At 39.4% G+C, this 17,066-nt stretch overlaps 1 protein-coding gene across 1 annotated transcript; it reads left to right on the top strand.

The window, feature by feature from the left end:
• The first annotated feature begins 1,061 nt into the window (after positions 1-1,061).
• On the top strand, positions 1,062-3,876 carry LOC117361465 (brain-specific homeobox/POU domain protein 3). The gene is made up of 2 exons (XM_033946850.1): positions 1,062-1,267; positions 1,981-3,876. The coding sequence occupies exons 1-2, from the start codon at positions 1,148-1,150 to the stop codon at positions 2,884-2,886; spliced, it is 1,026 nt and encodes a 341-aa protein (XP_033802741.1). The 5' UTR covers positions 1,062-1,147; the 3' UTR covers positions 2,887-3,876.
• The last annotated feature ends 13,190 nt before the right edge of the window (positions 3,877-17,066 follow it).

The following is a 17,066-nucleotide window of genomic DNA, read 5'->3' as shown; positions in this document are numbered from 1 at the left end:
AATAACTCAATGCACCAGACTCATCTCTTCCGTTATTTTCCATTGAATTTTGTTTCTCCTTGTCAATGAGAAACAAAAGCTATGAATCAAGCTTCGGAAGCAAAAGTGTATTACATTTCTCCCTCAGACTAACAGCAAAACTTGTGACAATCCACAGTAGAACTTTTCTGATATCCTTTGAAGGGGGCGATGAAAAGTTCTCAACCCACCAACCAACTTCCTAAATTCTGAGCCACCGTAGCTGAAAAGAGTGTTACTGTATCGAATTTTGTAAAGTGCAGAAATTTTGTTAATTTGCAGAAAATTCTCTGGTTGTTTTTTGTTTTTTTTTAATGTTGTATCAGATCATTGATTGAACTATATCCACCTCATTCTCTTCTTGGCTGGGCTAACTTTTCAGCACCCCCTCGTATCTAAATCAAAGTTTAAAATTAACCAATAAATATCATGTTTTGCTGGTAGTTTTTGTTGTTGTTCTTGTTCTTGTAATTTGTAATATGCATTGCTCAGCAAATTAATCACATCCATGCTTTTGTACAGTTTAGAGATCATTGAACACTTTGAAACGCTAATGTTCACTTTTCCACCCACCTAAGCAAGATGTTGCTCTCGTAAAGTAATACTGAGCATTCCATTTTGACCACGCCCACAATTTCAATTGATTTCTGTAGCCCCACAAGGTAGTTGAGTTCAGTTGCTCCTGTTAGCAATTCACTTGTTTTGCTGTTGTTTACTTTTGACATCTTTAGCTTGTCACGGCTACCTTCTTAGCAGCGTGGTTCTTCCATCACTAATGCTATCAAAACCCACTGTTCGCCACCTGACTGCCTGCTGCCTTGTAGGCTCGGGGGGGGGGGGGGGGGCGAGAGGGGGGAACAGAGAAGGCAAAGAGGACGGCAGTGGGCTGGTGAAGCTACAAGTGATGTCACTGCCTGCGGCTCCTCTTTCCTGAGAGGCGGAGCCTTTCGTTCCACCTCTCCCCAATCCAAAGGCCAGGAGGAGGGATCAGGGTCGGGTCTATAATGCCACTGATACGGTGATCAGCAGTCAGACAATAACAACACGGGAAAAAGAGCAACGCTGAAGCAGATCGCCCACCTGCTCATGCACTAGTAGCACTACCAGTGCGCCCAGCCTTCTCTCCATCATGATGTCCATGAACAGCAAGCAGGCTTTCAGCATGCATCCTATCCTGCATGAGCCGAAGTACACCCATCTGCACACCAGTTCGGAGGCCATAAGGAGAGCTTGTCTCCAAGCCCCTCAGGTAGGTTCGGCCCTTTTAGTTTCTCTCTTCTCCTAATGGTTTGGCATTTTGGCACGTTTGTGTTTGGTTTATACTCTTGAGACTTCTAAAAGAAAATCCGTGTAAAAAGGCTGACGGCGCAGTTACCAGGGGGTGATGAAAAGTTCACAGCCCAACCAACTTCCTAAATTCTGAGTGCTATTTTGCCACTGTAGCTGAAAAGAGTGCTGTTTGATTTTGTTAAGTGCCAATCCGCAGAAACGAAATTCTGTTTTTCTTTTTGGGCATTGTTTCAGATCATTGATTGAACCGTATCCATGTCATTCTTGTCTTGGTTGGGCTGAGAACTTTTCAGCACCCTCCACCTTACAACAGTTTGAAATCACAAAGCAGGTTGAATCCTATAAATAGTTGTAAGGATTAGAAAAATAAAGAAGGATGCTTTTTGTTAAATATCTTAGCAATGCAGATGCCTGTGTATGAATATTCTGTTCATTCTCTCCTCACCTTGAATAAACGTACAATTTTGTGAAAGAAATCCCGAAAACTTAAGCCTAATTAAAAAAACAAACATTTGTTCAGCACACCCATTAGGAGTCTTAAATGTTTCTTAGTTCTGGTTAGAGAAATATGTCATACGTATAACGAATTGAAAAACATGCCACTGGACATGCTATCATTTTAGGGTTTAACACTTTTTTTTTTTTTTTTTTTGCTGGTCTTGTCTTTTCCAGATTCAAGGTAATATCTTTGCTGGCTTTGATGAGACTTTGCTAAGAGGGGCTGAAGCATTAGCCGCTGTGGATATAATGGCTCAGAAAACCCATCCTTTCAAGCCAGATGCCACCTATCACACTATGAGTAGCGTGTCTTGCACTCCTACCTCTTCGTCACTCAATCTGCATCACCCTTCTGTTTTGACGACCCATCACCCTCATCACCACCATCCCCACCAACCCTCTCAGGGTTTAGATGGAGAGCTTCTAGATCATCTCAACCCTGCACTCTCTTTAGGAGGAGTTCCAGGACCTGATGGCTCTATCCCATCCCATCCGCACGCCCATATGTCAGCCATTAACCACATGGCCCACCACTCACAATCTATGAACCTCACTCACGCCCATAGCTTGACAAGCCATGCTGTCATGTCTTGTCCTGAAACAGAGACAGACCCAAGGGAACTGGAGTCCTTTGCTGAAAGGTTCAAACAGAGGAGGATCAAACTTGGAGTGACCCAGGCTGATGTTGGGTCTGCCTTGGCAAATCTTAAGATCCCAGGCGTTGGTTGCCTGAGCCAAAGCACCATCTGTAGGTTTGAGTCCCTCACCTTGTCTCATAACAACATGGTAGCACTTAAACCCATCCTGGAAGCTTGGCTGGAGGAAGCGGAAAGGGCGCAAAGGGAGAAAATGACCAAACCAGAAATCTTCACTGGGGGAGACAAGAAACGCAAGCGCACTTCCATAGCAGCTCCTGAAAAGCGATCTTTGGAAGCTTACTTTGCTGTGCAGCCCAGACCTTCCTCGGAGAAAATTGCGGCAATTGCAGAGAAGTTAGACTTGAAGAAGAATGTCGTAAGGGTCTGGTTTTGTAATCAGAGACAGAAGCAGAAAAGAATGAAATTTTCTGCAACCTACTGACAAATGGGATAGGTAACAATAGAAAAAAAAGAAAAAAAAAAAAAAAGAACACGTCTTTCTATCTTTCCCTAAACAAACAAATTTAGGAGCCACCGAGAATTGTCAAACTGCCCCCTCCCCTCCATTCTTCAGTCTACAATTGTTTTCTTTCGGTTTGGGGAGGGGGGGGGGGGGCCTTTGCTTTTTGTTTTGTTGTCTGTTTTCTGTTTGGTTTGAGGAACTAGTTCGATAAAGAACTTAAATACTTTTCATGAGACCTGTACAGTCCTGGTAAGAGGAGCCGGAGATCTCGAGTTTTCAAGGAGAGACTTTTCTGACCAACATTCATCATATGAACTAATGTATAAAGACAGGATGAACAGAAAACTAAGGAAATGAAACTTGAAACCATAGCTACTGTCTAAAATAACTCTTTATATTTATGATTGTAAATACTTCCTTGTAAAGACGGTCTTACAGTTTTAAGTTATTATATGGTTATCATTATTTGCTGTACAGCACACATATTTAAATTAATCTATTTTAAAGTGCGAAAATGACTTCCATTGCTGCATTGTTGGTGACTTTCCTGTTTTCATTCGACAAACTCATTGCATTTGCAATAAGTCTTCTGTTTCTACCTCATCGGCTGCAAACACATTCATATATATTTTTTTTAGCTTGTTAATGAAAAAAATGGAGATTTTTCTTTCGCTGAGAAAGTATCTTTAAAATGTTAATGGCCCTATAATTTCGCTGTCAGGATGCTTTGACAATCAAATCATTAAACCTCCTATTTATAACCAATTTCCCCTTGAAAGAACTACCATGGGTGTATCTGGGGATGTTTCTCAATTTTGTAAGTTCTGGCTTACGATTTACTTTTACTGCCCAGTTTCAGTTGCTTGTGATGTGTTTTCCGAAAGCTCCAGACACCCAGAAAAGTTTTCTTTTTAAGGCTCTAAATTATACATGACGTAAAAATCAGGAAGCTGTTACTTTGCAGTTATTTAACTCTGCACTTTCTTTAAGGCAAGAAGCAATTTTTTTTTGTTGTTTGCTGCTTTGCATATTCATTCAGACATGTATGTGCCTGTTTAATTATTTGACTCTCTCTTTCTCTCTCCTTTTTTGTGGGTGGGGGTGGGTAGGTCTTTGTGTATGCGTAGGCCTGCCGAACGGAATTTTGGTGCCTGTGTTTTCCAACAGAATTTCAAATAAATCAATCAATCACGTTTTATCTCACTGTCCCTGTTTTGTCTGATGAAATAAATTTGTCTTTTTGAAAAACTTTTTCCTCAGGAGAGGATTTGAGTAGAAGACTGGCTGAAATATTTATTTTTGGCATATTAATTTGTTTTCTCACCTTTCCTTATATACATCAGCATGAGTTTAAAACTAAAAATGGTTAGTACAATGATAACCAACCAATAGAATAGAAAGTACCAAAAAGAAAATCAACAACAGCAACAAAAAACCCTGAACCAGTCTAATATTGGCCCAAGTTCTTGCTGCTCAAAGTCGGGAAATCCTGTTTAACTAAATATAATCTATCTAGATATATTTATTAAAAATATAGATATGGATATTTTATTTTCAAGTAGTCTGTTACTAATTTTAAAAGCAGAAGTATGTTTTAAAAAATTTGCTTAGGAGCTTCCCCGCCTTGAAACAGTCACAATATTTCTAGCACTTCTAAGGGCAGAAACAAATTAGCATATGATTATTTGCAGTTTCATTTTAGAAAGAACTGCCTCGTCATTAACAGAAATTTACTTTAATATTTGTGTAAGACTGAAGGTGTATACTTGTTGTCTATCATCTTAACATTTTTTTTCTATATAATACACACTCTCTCTCTCCTATTTATTTGATGGAAGCAGAGGGAAGTAAATTCATTCTACCCACTGTAAAATTTGACACAAAAATCAAAGAAATATTTCATTAAGAGGCATTTGGTTGTCAATAAAATGTTTTAACCTAAAGTGCTTTTGCATTAAAAGGGTGGATTATTTTGTTCATCAGAAGCTATTGGAGATGCTCTTGGTGTTTCAGTGCAAGGTAAAGATTCTTTTCACAGGCACATCTGTAAAAAATAGTAAATGTTTAAGATGCTAATGATAGGAAACTATTATTGCACATACAGGTTCTTTGCTGTGAAATCCAGTAAAGTTCTGCTAATATCTTTGAAGTAATTAGATAAACAAAAATAGAGCATTATTTGAGTGACTTGCCTAGCAAACCAAAACAGTTCAATTCTTCTATTGGTTGTAATCTGTTTCATATCTAGTTTTACACACACACATGCAGGATCTGAAAAAAAAGCACAAATGGAAAACTGCAAACGTACCATGCATGAATATAGAAGTAAAAAAGTGAGCATAATGCAACCGGAAGACAGAATGTGTAACAAGCAATATATAGTGTTTATTATCCATTAAACTCCTTCCATAATCAAAACATACTAATTCTACTGCATTTTCCTACCGTGAATCCCACAGATGAAGTTATTTCCTAGATGCAATAATGTTAGAGATATGAAAGAGTATATATTGATTAATTTGTTGGTGGTTTCTTCCATGTTGTCCTATATGTCTCATTTCACAATTCCCAAGTTCTTTAAAAGAATAATGAATTATCACCCTTCATTCCTTCCAAAAGTGTTTGTTCTTTGTTCACACAATGAAAAACACTTTTATAGTTATTTTTCCCATAGCATAAAAGCAAAAGGAAAAAAAGATTTGAAATAATATTATATTACACAATCAACTGGATAAGTTCTAAAGAGTTTAAAAAAAAAAAAGGTTTTGGAATAGGATCTTCAGACACAAGAAATGAATTTCAGTTTGTACAAGCTAAAAATAGAATAATCATCTAGACATTATGGAGCATATAGATCAGTTCAGTATAAGTACAGGAGTTTATTTTCAAATGTAATCTCTAACATGAAAAGCTGAGTCTAAACCTTTTTGTTTGTTTGTTTGCTTAAAGGGAAAGGTCCAGCTCATTAAAGATCCATCTGCTATTCCATGGAAGTTTTTGAATAATAGAACATCGTGAGAATCTATTTAGGCCAGATCTTAATATTCAATGCATTAAAAAACAACATCTCTTTATAATAATCAAGGCAGGATCTCAGGTCCAACCAGAAAAGACTGGGCAACACACTCTCATCTATAATTAAACCTACAATTATAATAAACAGCAGAAGGTTTTCCCAGCCTCCCTGCTATATATGTTTTATCTTGAGTCCATAATGTAACTTCTTTTAAGGTGTCTGTAAGTGTTTTACAAACATCTGAAGAAGTTGTATTATGGACTCAACAGAAAGGAAGAAAGGGCCAGAAAGGGTTGAAAGCAGCGCCCTTGAATCAGTGCACACAGCTGTTTTCTAGGGATTCCTTTGCTATAGGCGAAGTAAAGTCGTTTGGGAGACTGGTTTCAGGTGATCCTTAGTTTAGATAATTATGACAGAGAAAATTGCAAACTCTCAATGTTATTCCACTTTCTTGCTTACAAAAGACAGCATGTTATTGGTATTACGTTTTATTTCCCTGAGTAGACAGAGAAGGAACTATAGAATACTTTTAAAAATGTTCAAACTGATCATTTTGCATAACAAATACTATGGAGATTTAAGTTTTTTTTTTTTTAATTTATAAAACACGTGGTGTGCTAGAAATAAATCCTAATAAATTTGCTTTGGTGATTTCTTTCTGGTGGACTAATTTAGAGGCTTGTTTACTATGAACAAAAAAAAAATATTAAATAAGTCTATTACTTTTTAGCCAGAGAAATTCAAAACCTGATTAAGGGAATACAGCTCTTCAAAGATGTAGTTCCTATTTGTTTATCTTTTTCAACTTTATGTTTATGCTAGAGATTTTCTAAAAGATAGTGGCTGATTTCCAATATGCTAGTCCAACCATAAATGAATAATGAATACATGATATTATCGATTTTTTTGTATACAAACCAGTAAAAAAGAAAGCTATTTCTAGTTAAAGTTACACAAGTAGCAAACTCACATTTTACTAATTTCTATAGTAAGTCATGGAAATTTGTTTTTGTTTTTTTTGTCTATTACTGTTCAATGTTATCAAACAAAATTCAAGATCAGGTCGTATTGAGAAAGTGTGAAAGTGTAATTATTTTTCAACATTTTTTGTACAGTAGAAAAGCTTGAACATCACTAGGATATTATAAGTAGTCTCTTAACTCTTTTATTATTGATTTCTTTTTTCAAGTTTCAGACTTTTCCCAACTGAACTTTAAATTCTTGCAGATAAAATGAAGATAGCCCCAGAATAGATAAATATAGTCTAACTTATTTTTTTTTTAAGATGGTACACTTAATAAAAGAAGACTGATTTTGCTAAAAAAAAAATAAATCAGAGAATGAGTATTTTCCATAGAAACTGTGGATTTAAGAAACTCAATAAAATTAAATTGCAAGGGAATCCCAAAACAAAAGCTGAAACCGCAACCAAAAGTAGGCACTTTTACATATTGATTAGACAGATTATATTTATCTTCCTTCAATCTTCCTAAAGAAAAAAAAAATAAAAGCATATTGATCCCAGGTTCATCTCCAGCTTCAGAACACTATTAATTGTTCTCCAATGGAAACGGCAACATTATTTTGCTACTAAAACAATTAGAGGAGGTCTGTCAGATAAAAGACAGTTAGCAATTAATGGTCTACCTTTAGGTTTTTTTCCCCTGTTCTTTAAGTTTCGACGACTCTGTGAAAAGGCCTATCTAGCTATCCATTTACTTATCATCTATCTTAGGAAGGACAGTTTGTACGTTTCCAGGATCTTTCCAAACTAACATTTTGGCATTACGCCTGGGACCACATTAAAGCTCTTCTGTAGGCATTAGAAGGGGAATACATTTCATTGTATACTTTCTAGATGAACTGAAGGCTTGTTCTTAAAATCATTTTGGTATCTCTTAAGTCTTTATGATAGCTCCCCTTTTAAATTATGCAACAGCCTGAGTGTGTGCGAGCATGTATTTGTGTGCGAGTTATCTAGCATTACTTGATTATGGAAAGGAAGAAACCACTTGCCTCCCGTTCGAATGCAGTTAGTGTTTTCAGCACCTTGGACATCTCCCTGTGGCGCGAACTTTTCAGAGCCATAAGTCGCGCAAATGCAAGGTCATTTAAGTTGTTTTAAAATTCACAGTTGGGGGAGGAGAGCATAAACAAAATATAAAAGAGTCAAGATCATCAACAAACTACTAATTGTGTTTAAACTCTAGGAAGCGAGAGAGACTACATGTATTATGTTCTTATGAATGTACAGTAATATACTTTCTACCACATGATTGGTTATACATTACAGTCCAAGATTCCCCTTTGTTCCTCCATTTGAATCCTGTTTTTTTTTTTTTCCATGAAGCGGAAAGCACATTTTCATAAATAGACCTTGGCCAAGTGCTGGGTATGAAAATTTAATGAAGTCTGGATGCTGAGTGCAGCCTGGGGGGCCTTTGAGAATCATTTCAATGCAACATTAGCAGGGCCCTTCTCTCGATCTCTCCCCCACCCCCCCCCTGCCGACTAAGTCATAGCATATAATCAAGTACTAGCAAATCCTTGTCCTAATACTGAACCAGTCCCCCAAAAGACTGGAAGATTTTTACTAGTTCATTACACCCTAAAAATATTTAATAATAATTTAAAAACAACAACAGAGTAATTTTAAACAAATTACCCAACCTCCTGAAAAGAGTGAATTAGAAAGAAAAGCACAAGTATATCTTACAAGAGAGATTGATTGACATATCTCACACCTATACTATTAAAAGTTTTACATGCAGACGATGCAATATTTATCATCTAAGATAATAAAAAGGCAAGTCAGTATTTTCCAGTCACGAATTCAAAGGGCTTAAGCGATGCTAGGGTAAGGAATCGACCAGAAATTAAACATTGGGAAGATAATTTCTTTATTTCAGGAACTTTCCATTCTTTTCTCAACAACTTTATACTGTCACCATCCAGGTAAGTCAGATTTTTTTCCTCTAGGGGAAATAAGTATTTGATAGTGTTTTAGTGAAAGGAACTACTTAAAAAGGAGTTTTTACCTAATGATTTAACTTGCCACTAAATGCACTTTATATATCAGTTTGGTCTCTTGCTTCTAGGATATGAAAAGTGTTCAAATGTGCTTTACTCTGCTCAAACGTAATTACAACTATAGAAAACAAAATCAAATTGAGCACTTGAGACCCAAGTGAGAGAATAATTGTTGGATTAAATAATTCTGAACACTTGAACAATGAATCCATTGTCTTCTGGATTGTTATTATCCTACCAATATTACTTCTTTGTTCCAAGAGTGTGGCATCACAGTCAAATTAGCCCTGTGGTATTTCTGAACATCTAAAATTCTCTCTTTCCTGCATGTCAAACTTTGCTAAATGGCTTATAATGGAAGTCCCACCTGTTTCCATGCTTATATAATAAGCTTGGAAAACATAATTAAAAAATTAGCGGCTCCTTTTACTAAGGTGCGCTAGTGGTTTTAGCTATACCATATATATGTCCCATGTGCTAGACACTAATGCCTCCATAGAGCTTGCGTTAATATTGTCTGTGTAGCGCGAGGTGAGCGCACACGCCATTATAGCGCGTGCTAAAAACGCTAGCACACCTTAGTAAAAGGAGCCCTAAGTGCTGCCTTCCTAACAAATCAATCTAAGCAACTCACAATAAAAAATAAAATTTAAAATGTCATTTTTTTTTTTTTTTTACTACTCCAGAGGAAAGCAGTGAATAGTTCCAAGAAAATGTTGCCCTTTCTCTGGCTAGTGAGTGTGTGTAGGAAGGAGTAGCAAATGAATGGGGTCTTTGGAGCAGGAGTAGAAAACGTGAACTGTGTAATTACTGTATTGTTTGTTGTTTATTGAAAGCTTCAATACTGCTGCTAATGGCTGAGGAGTCAATTCAGAGTAGTTTACATGAGCTTCTATAATGGTGTTACAAATACATGAGCTTCTATAAAGGTGTTACAATACAGAGAGCGTTTATACCATATATACCTATAATACAAGTATCTTGTACTATGTTCATACTAAATCCTACTTTTTTGTACACATAATACCTGTATCATGTTCTATGTTGTGTTCCTAGCCAGACTAGCTAGATATTTCCTCTATGTTGCTTTATTAGTTAAAGTACTCTGTGAAGAGGATGGTCTTTAGCCCTTTCTTGAACTTTCCGGTGTCCTTTTCTAGTTTACATTCCTTCGGAAGGGAGTTACACCACTTTGATGCCATCACTGAGAACATTCTTGTCCTAATGCTTTTGTATCTGATGTCTCTGAAGGAAGGTATTTCCCAAAAAGTATTCTTGGCTCGAGCGCATTTGCAACACTTTGAAGTTATGCACACAGATTGGTAAGTGCATTCTACAAAGAGCTGCAGGTCAGTTCTAGTGTGCAAATCTGAAAAAGGGACATGGCCAGAGAAGGAACATGGGTGGGTCATGGGCATTCCTAAAATTTAGGTGCATTGAGCTAGATTCATTAAGCAAACCGATTGGTTTGCGAGCCCTTTGCGAACCAAATTTCTCTCCGACCCGATTCACTAACCTATGTCCCAATCATCCTCTGATCCGCACATGCAAATAAGGGGAATTGGCATGCAAAGCAGGAAGGACACGATTCATTACACTTTCCGACTGGTTGGACGATCAAAAAACAAGCGACTGGTGAGGACCAGTCTCTTGTGCTAAAACCCTGTTCTCTGCCCCGATTCTCCTACTCTGGCCACCCTGCTCTTGCTTTCTGCCCCAATTCTCCTGCCTGCCGCCTTGCTCTCTGCCCCGATTCTCCTGCTCTCAGCCCCAACTCTCTTGTCCTTCCCCGCAGTGCAAGCCCGTGGTTTTAATCTGCAGGCTTAAAGCGGGTTAAAACCACGGGCTTGCAAAAAAAAAAAAGCTAACATGAACTCCAAACACATGCGCAGACCATCTACAGGTAAAGCAGATGGTCTGCACATGCGTCAGGATCGCACACCAGCGATCTGTGTCGGCAGATGGGGGTGTTCCTCCGATCGCCCCATTTGAATATTAGTAGCTGCAGAATCCATTGGACCTGTCCGGATCGGACACAGGTCGGTCACAATCGGGCAGGTTAGTGAATCTAGCCCATTGTTATAGAATATGCCAGATCTATGCACAGGCGCAGGTATTTAGGTCTGGATTTTCTTGGCCTAAATGGGTGCACCTAAAAGTTATGGGATGTGATATTTCCCTTTTATCTATGGGTTTATCTTTTGTTTCTTCGCAGGGTTTTGATGTTTGTAAGTTCAGAACTGATTTGGAGTAATGTATAAGGACATTGCAGTAGAAAATGTATTCATGCCTACCTACTCTTCTCCATCTGCATCAAATTTGCCACTTACTAATACTAAAATTATATGGATCTGGGAAGAGTAGTTTTTGCTTCCTGGTTTCCAATAGCTGATAAACAGATACACGTCCTGTGACTCTTTGTCTGTGCTGGAAGTGCTTTAAGGCTCTGAATTGTAGAAAAAAGTGACCTTATACTTAAAGTACCAACCAAAACAAGAATTTCACTTCAACAACTGTCTGGATTAGAGACTTGACTATATTGGGTTTTTGTAAATATTCTTTCCTTAAGTTTAGACAACAAATATATTAGGGAAAAGAAAAAGTATTGGCAGAGATATTGGTGGAGTAGGATGATTAAATTGCAAGCTAACCCCCTCCTTCCTTTTACAAAACCATAGTGCATTTTATAGTGCCGGCTATGGTGATAGCAGCTCCGATGTTCATAGAATTCCTATGAGCATTGGAGCGGTTACCACCGTGGCCGGCGCTAAATACCATGCTACAGTTTTGTAAAAGGTGGAGGGGGAGTGTACAATAGATCGATCCTTTTTTTTTTTTTTTTTTTACTTCATCAAGTATCAAATATTATTTATTTCTTTATATCTTAAGTAATGAAACATTAATTTATTTCAATTATCACAATGTTTTTCTTTTGTGATTGTGTACTTAATAATCATAAATATAAAATAAATAAATCAAATATTAAAAATAAAAACAAAGTTGATTAAGGAAGCCAGAAACAAACTCTAAGAGGCTGTTTCTATAAAGAGTGCTTACATCGGTAGGCACCTAGGAAAATGATGCCTATTGCATGTCAATCAAACTTAGGCACCAAGGGCCTCACAGAAAGGGATAGTAGAGTTCACTTTAGTGAATGACCCAGCATGGGCCATGTATTGACAAAACTACCTCCATCAGGGGTCCATACAACTCTTGTCAGATGGTCAATTTGACAAATTGTGTGAATTCTTAAAACAATCCTCACAAACGTATTTGGCACATATGAGGACGCTGTTGGAGCTTAGCTGAAGCACAAGCTTGATTACGCAATGTTTCTTTTGGCCTCAGTAGGTTCATGAGGATTGTTTTGAGAACTCACCCAATTTGTCAAATTGACCATCTGACAAGAACTCTACTATCCCATTCTACTAGGCCCTTGGTGCGTTTTTTAATCTCATTGTTTGGTGTGTACTTTGACTCCCTCTCCTCACTGTTTTAATCAAATTTAGGCACCATTTGTAGAATTGTGCCTAGCAGTGCCTAAATAGAGCTATGTACCATTAGACATCTTTAACTTAGGCACTAGTATATTAGGTTGGGGTTTTCTTGTCCTAAGATACTGGCACCTAACTCTTTTCATGCCCAAATTCCACCCCCTAACCATGCCTACTTTTCAGGTTGGTGCAGATAAGTACGGGTAGGTATCTCGATGTAGGCACCTACATGATGCATACCGAGTTACCGTGTTTCCCCTAAAATAAGCCCTAGCATGATTTTCAGGGTATGTCTTAATATAAGTCCTACCCCAAAAATAAGCCCTAGTTGAAGCGCTGGCTAGATTTACAGGCAGCAGCGCTTCCCTCCTCCCACACACCCTCCCCCTACCGACCCTTCCATCTCTCCCTCCCCAAGCTGACCGCGAGACCGACATACCATTACCTTCTTCCAAATGGTAGAGTCGCGGCAGCAATCTAAATCTGCTGCTTTGAGCATTTCTCTGCCACATCACTGATGATGTCATCAGCAATGCGGCACAGCAATGCCTCAGCGGTAGAAGGCCTGAAGCAGCCTGTTTAGATTGCTACTGCGACACTGCCATTTGGAAGAAGGTAATGGTAAGTCGGTCTCCCGGTCAACGTGGGGAGGGAGAGATGGAAAGGGAGGGAGAGCTGGAAGGATCAGAGGGGTTTGGCTGCACGGCAGCAGGGGGGTGGATAGAAAGATGCTATGGGTTTGTGATTGGGCACTGTTTCCTGAAAATAAGACCTAGTAGGTTTTTTGGGGCCCAAAATTAATATGACAGTGTCTTATTTTCAGGGGAACACAGTAGATGCCTACCCCAAAATTATTTTTTTAATTGTTTTTGATTGGTTTTTAATAGCACTTTTAATTATCATCAGCAATTAACCAATTAAAAAATAATAGCCTTGGCACTCGGAGCAAGAGTTTTGGAAGGAAGGAGCAAGAGTTTTGGCAGGCAACATGAAGAAGGCAATCGAGAAGGCTTTAAACTGAAAGATAGGGGAAAGCCGACAGTCGACCACCGGTCGATGGTACGGATAGCAGGATGCCCCGACGAAGAAGCCAAGGACAACTACACCTACACAAGAGAAGACGACCTCACAGCCAATAAGGGAGAAAAAGCAGGAAGGGACAACTCAGACATAGGAGGGGACGACCACACAGCAAAAAAGGGTGATAACACAGGAGCAGTAAAGGATACCAAAATTGAAGCTACAGGGACGGCCAAGAGTAGAAGGTCCAAAAAGGTAACACGAAGAGAACTTAGATGTATGTATACAAATGCTAGAAGTCTGGGTAACAAAATGGGGGAACTAGAGACAATAGCAAGACGTGACATATTGGATATCATTGGCATAACAGAAACATGGTGGAATGAAGAAAACAAATGGGACACAGTACTACAGGGATACAAACTGTATAGAAGAGATCGAATAGGGCAGAAAGGTGGAGGTATTGCTCTATATGTTAAGGAGGGGATAGATTCTGTTGAAATGGTTAAAACAGAAAGGAAAGAGAAGCTGGAGTCACTCTGGATCAAAATTCCTGGTCAATATGGCGCAGATACGAAAATTGGCCTTTACTATCGTCCACCAGGACAGGCGGAGGAAACTGACGCAGAAATGATGGAGGAAATCAAACAAGAATGCAAGACAGGCAATGTAATTATATTGGGAGACTTCAATTTCCCAGGGATAGACTGGAAACTAGCAACCTCCAACTGCGGCAAGGAAGCCAAGTTCCTGGAGGTGCTAGGGGATTGCTTCCTGAACAAATGGTAAAAGAGCCGACAAGAGGCAACGCCACCTTGGACTTGGTCCTAAATGGCCTCACGGGACCGATAACAGAAGTGGAAGTCATAGTTCCACTGGGAACGAGTGATCATAATGTAATCAACTTTAAACTACACATCAGGAAAGGGAAACATGCCAAAACCTTAACCACCACCTTGAACTTTAAAAAGGGTAAATACGATAGCATGAGAGCCATGGTAGAAAAACGACTCGAGAAGATGATGGACAAACTTGAAACGGTTGATCAGGCATGGACACTACTGAAAAATACTATCACAGAAGCACAAGATCTCTACATTCCGAAGATTTCCAAAGATCGGAGAACAAAGAGCAAAAGAGAACCGGCATGGCTTACCATACAGGTGAAGGAAGCCATAAAAGAAAAGAAGGACTCTTTCAAAAAATGGAAATGCATAAAGACAACCGAAGCCTGGAACAAACATAAAGATGATCAGAAGAAATGTCACAAGGCGGTGAGGAATGCAAAACAGGAATATGAGGAAAAAATAGCCCAGGAGGCCAAAAACTTCAAGCCCTTCTTTAGATACGTGAAAGGGAAAAAACCTGCAAAAGAGGCAGTGGGACCCCTGGACGACCAGGGAAGAAAAGGGTACGTCAAGGAAGATAAACAAATCGCAGACAAACTAAATTCCTTCTTTGCGTCCGTCTTTACGAAGGAGGACACCTCAACAATACCTGAAGCGGAGAAAGTGTTTGCAGGAGAAATAGAAGACAGCCTCACCACAGTTGAAGTGGACTTAGACCAGATATACTATCAGATCGACAAACTTAAAAGCGACAAATCCCCTGGACCGGATGGGATTCATCCGAGAGTCTTAAAGGAATTGAAGGTTGAAATCGGAGAGTTATTGCAAAAACTTGCAAACCTGACAATCAGAACTGGACAGATACCGGACGACTGGAGGATAGCGAACGTCACCCCAATTTTCAAAAAAGGATCGAGAGGGGAACCGGGCAACTATAGACCTGTGAGTCTTACGTCTGTCCCTGGCAAGATGGTTGAAGCACTGATCAAGGATAGCATAGTCCGGCACTTGGACGCATATGACTTAATGAAACCCAGTCAACATGGATTCAGGAAAGGGAAATCATGTTTGACTAATTTACTCCAATTTTTTGAGACCGTGAACGAGCAAATCGATAGTGGGAAGCCGGTGGACATAATATATTTGGACTTCCAGAAAGCGTTTGACAAAGTTCCACACGAAAGACTTCTCAGGAAACTACATAGCCATGGCATAGAGGGGGATATACAAAGATGGATAGGCAAATGGCTGGAAAACCGAAAGCAGAGAGTGGGCATAAATGGGAAGTTCTCCGACTGGGAGAAAGTGACTAGTGGTGTGCCCCAGGGCTCGGTACTTGGGCCGATCCTTTTTAATATTTATATCAATGACCTAGAGGAAGGAACATCCAGTGAGATCATCAAGTTTGCAGACGATACAAAACTATGCCGGGCAATCAGATCGCAGGATGATAGCGAGAAACTCCAGAGCGACTTGTGTCAGTTAGAAACATGGGCGGAGAAATGGCAGATGAAATTCAATGTGGAGAAATGCAAGGTAATGCATTTAGGCAATAAAAATAAGGAATACGAGTATACAATGTCAGGTGCAACTCTGGGGAAGAGTGAACAAGAAAAGGACCTGGGTGTGCTGATAGACAGAACCCTGAAGCCGTCGGCACAATGCGCGGCAGCGGCAAAGAAGGCAAATAGAATGTTGGGCATGATAAAGAAAGGAATCTCGAGTAGATCGGAGAAAGTTATAATGCCGCTTTATAGGGCAATGGTCAGACCACACTTGGAATACTGCGTCCAACATTGGTCTCCCTACCTAAAGAAGGATATAAAACTGCTGGAGAGGGTGCAGAGACGAGCAACAAAACTGGTGAAGGGTATGGAGAAACTGGAATACGAGGACAGACTTATAACACTAGGATTGTTCTCCCTTGAGAAAAGGAGACTGCGTGGGGATATGATCGAGACCTTCAAAATACTGAAAGGAATCGACAAAATAGAGCAGAGAAGATTATTTACATTGTCCAATTTGACACGGACTAGAGGACATGTAATGAAGCTAAGGGGGGACAGGTTCAGGACTAATGTCAGGAAGTTCTGCTTCACTCAGAGAGTGGTTGACACCTGGAATGCTCTCCCAGAGGAGATTATTGCGGAATCTACCGTCCTAGGCTTCAAGAGCAAACTAGATGCATATCTCCTTAAGAGAGGCATATAAGGATATGGTGGAATATAAATTACGCCAGGTGTACACCTGGCAGGGCCTCCGCGTGTGCGGATCGCCGGACTTGATGGACCGAAGGTCTGATCCGGAGAAGGCAGTTCTTATGTTCTTATGTTCTTATGTTCTTAAGCAAATGAACTTATGATAGATTACTCAGACACCACTTCCTTAAATGGGGAAATTTTGGCTGCAGCTTATTTATTACATTTTTAAACATCAATATGAAATTCTTAAATCAACTTGATCCAGATAGCCATTACTTAACTTTAACCTTGTACATCCATCAAGGCTAGTCAGTGAGGATCTAGCCCAAATGCAAAAAATCATTTTAACAAAGTCACATCAGATATCAAATTTAATTAAAGTGAGCTTTGCAGAGACACCTCAACTCGGTTCATAGACAAAATCGCGTGAGACAACGGCGCGCCGACATCTGAGCGCAGACAACTGAGCGCAAGGTTGACGGCGCGCCGAAGAAAAGCATTATTTTAAAGGGTTCCGACGGGGGGTGTTGGTGGGGAACCCCCCTATTTT

The sequence above is a fragment of the Geotrypetes seraphini genome, chromosome 5 (assembly GCF_902459505.1).
Source record: "Geotrypetes seraphini chromosome 5, aGeoSer1.1, whole genome shotgun sequence".
Taxonomy (NCBI): Eukaryota; Metazoa; Chordata; class Amphibia; order Gymnophiona; family Dermophiidae; genus Geotrypetes; species Geotrypetes seraphini.
This window is presented reverse-complemented; position numbering and strand designations above follow the sequence as displayed.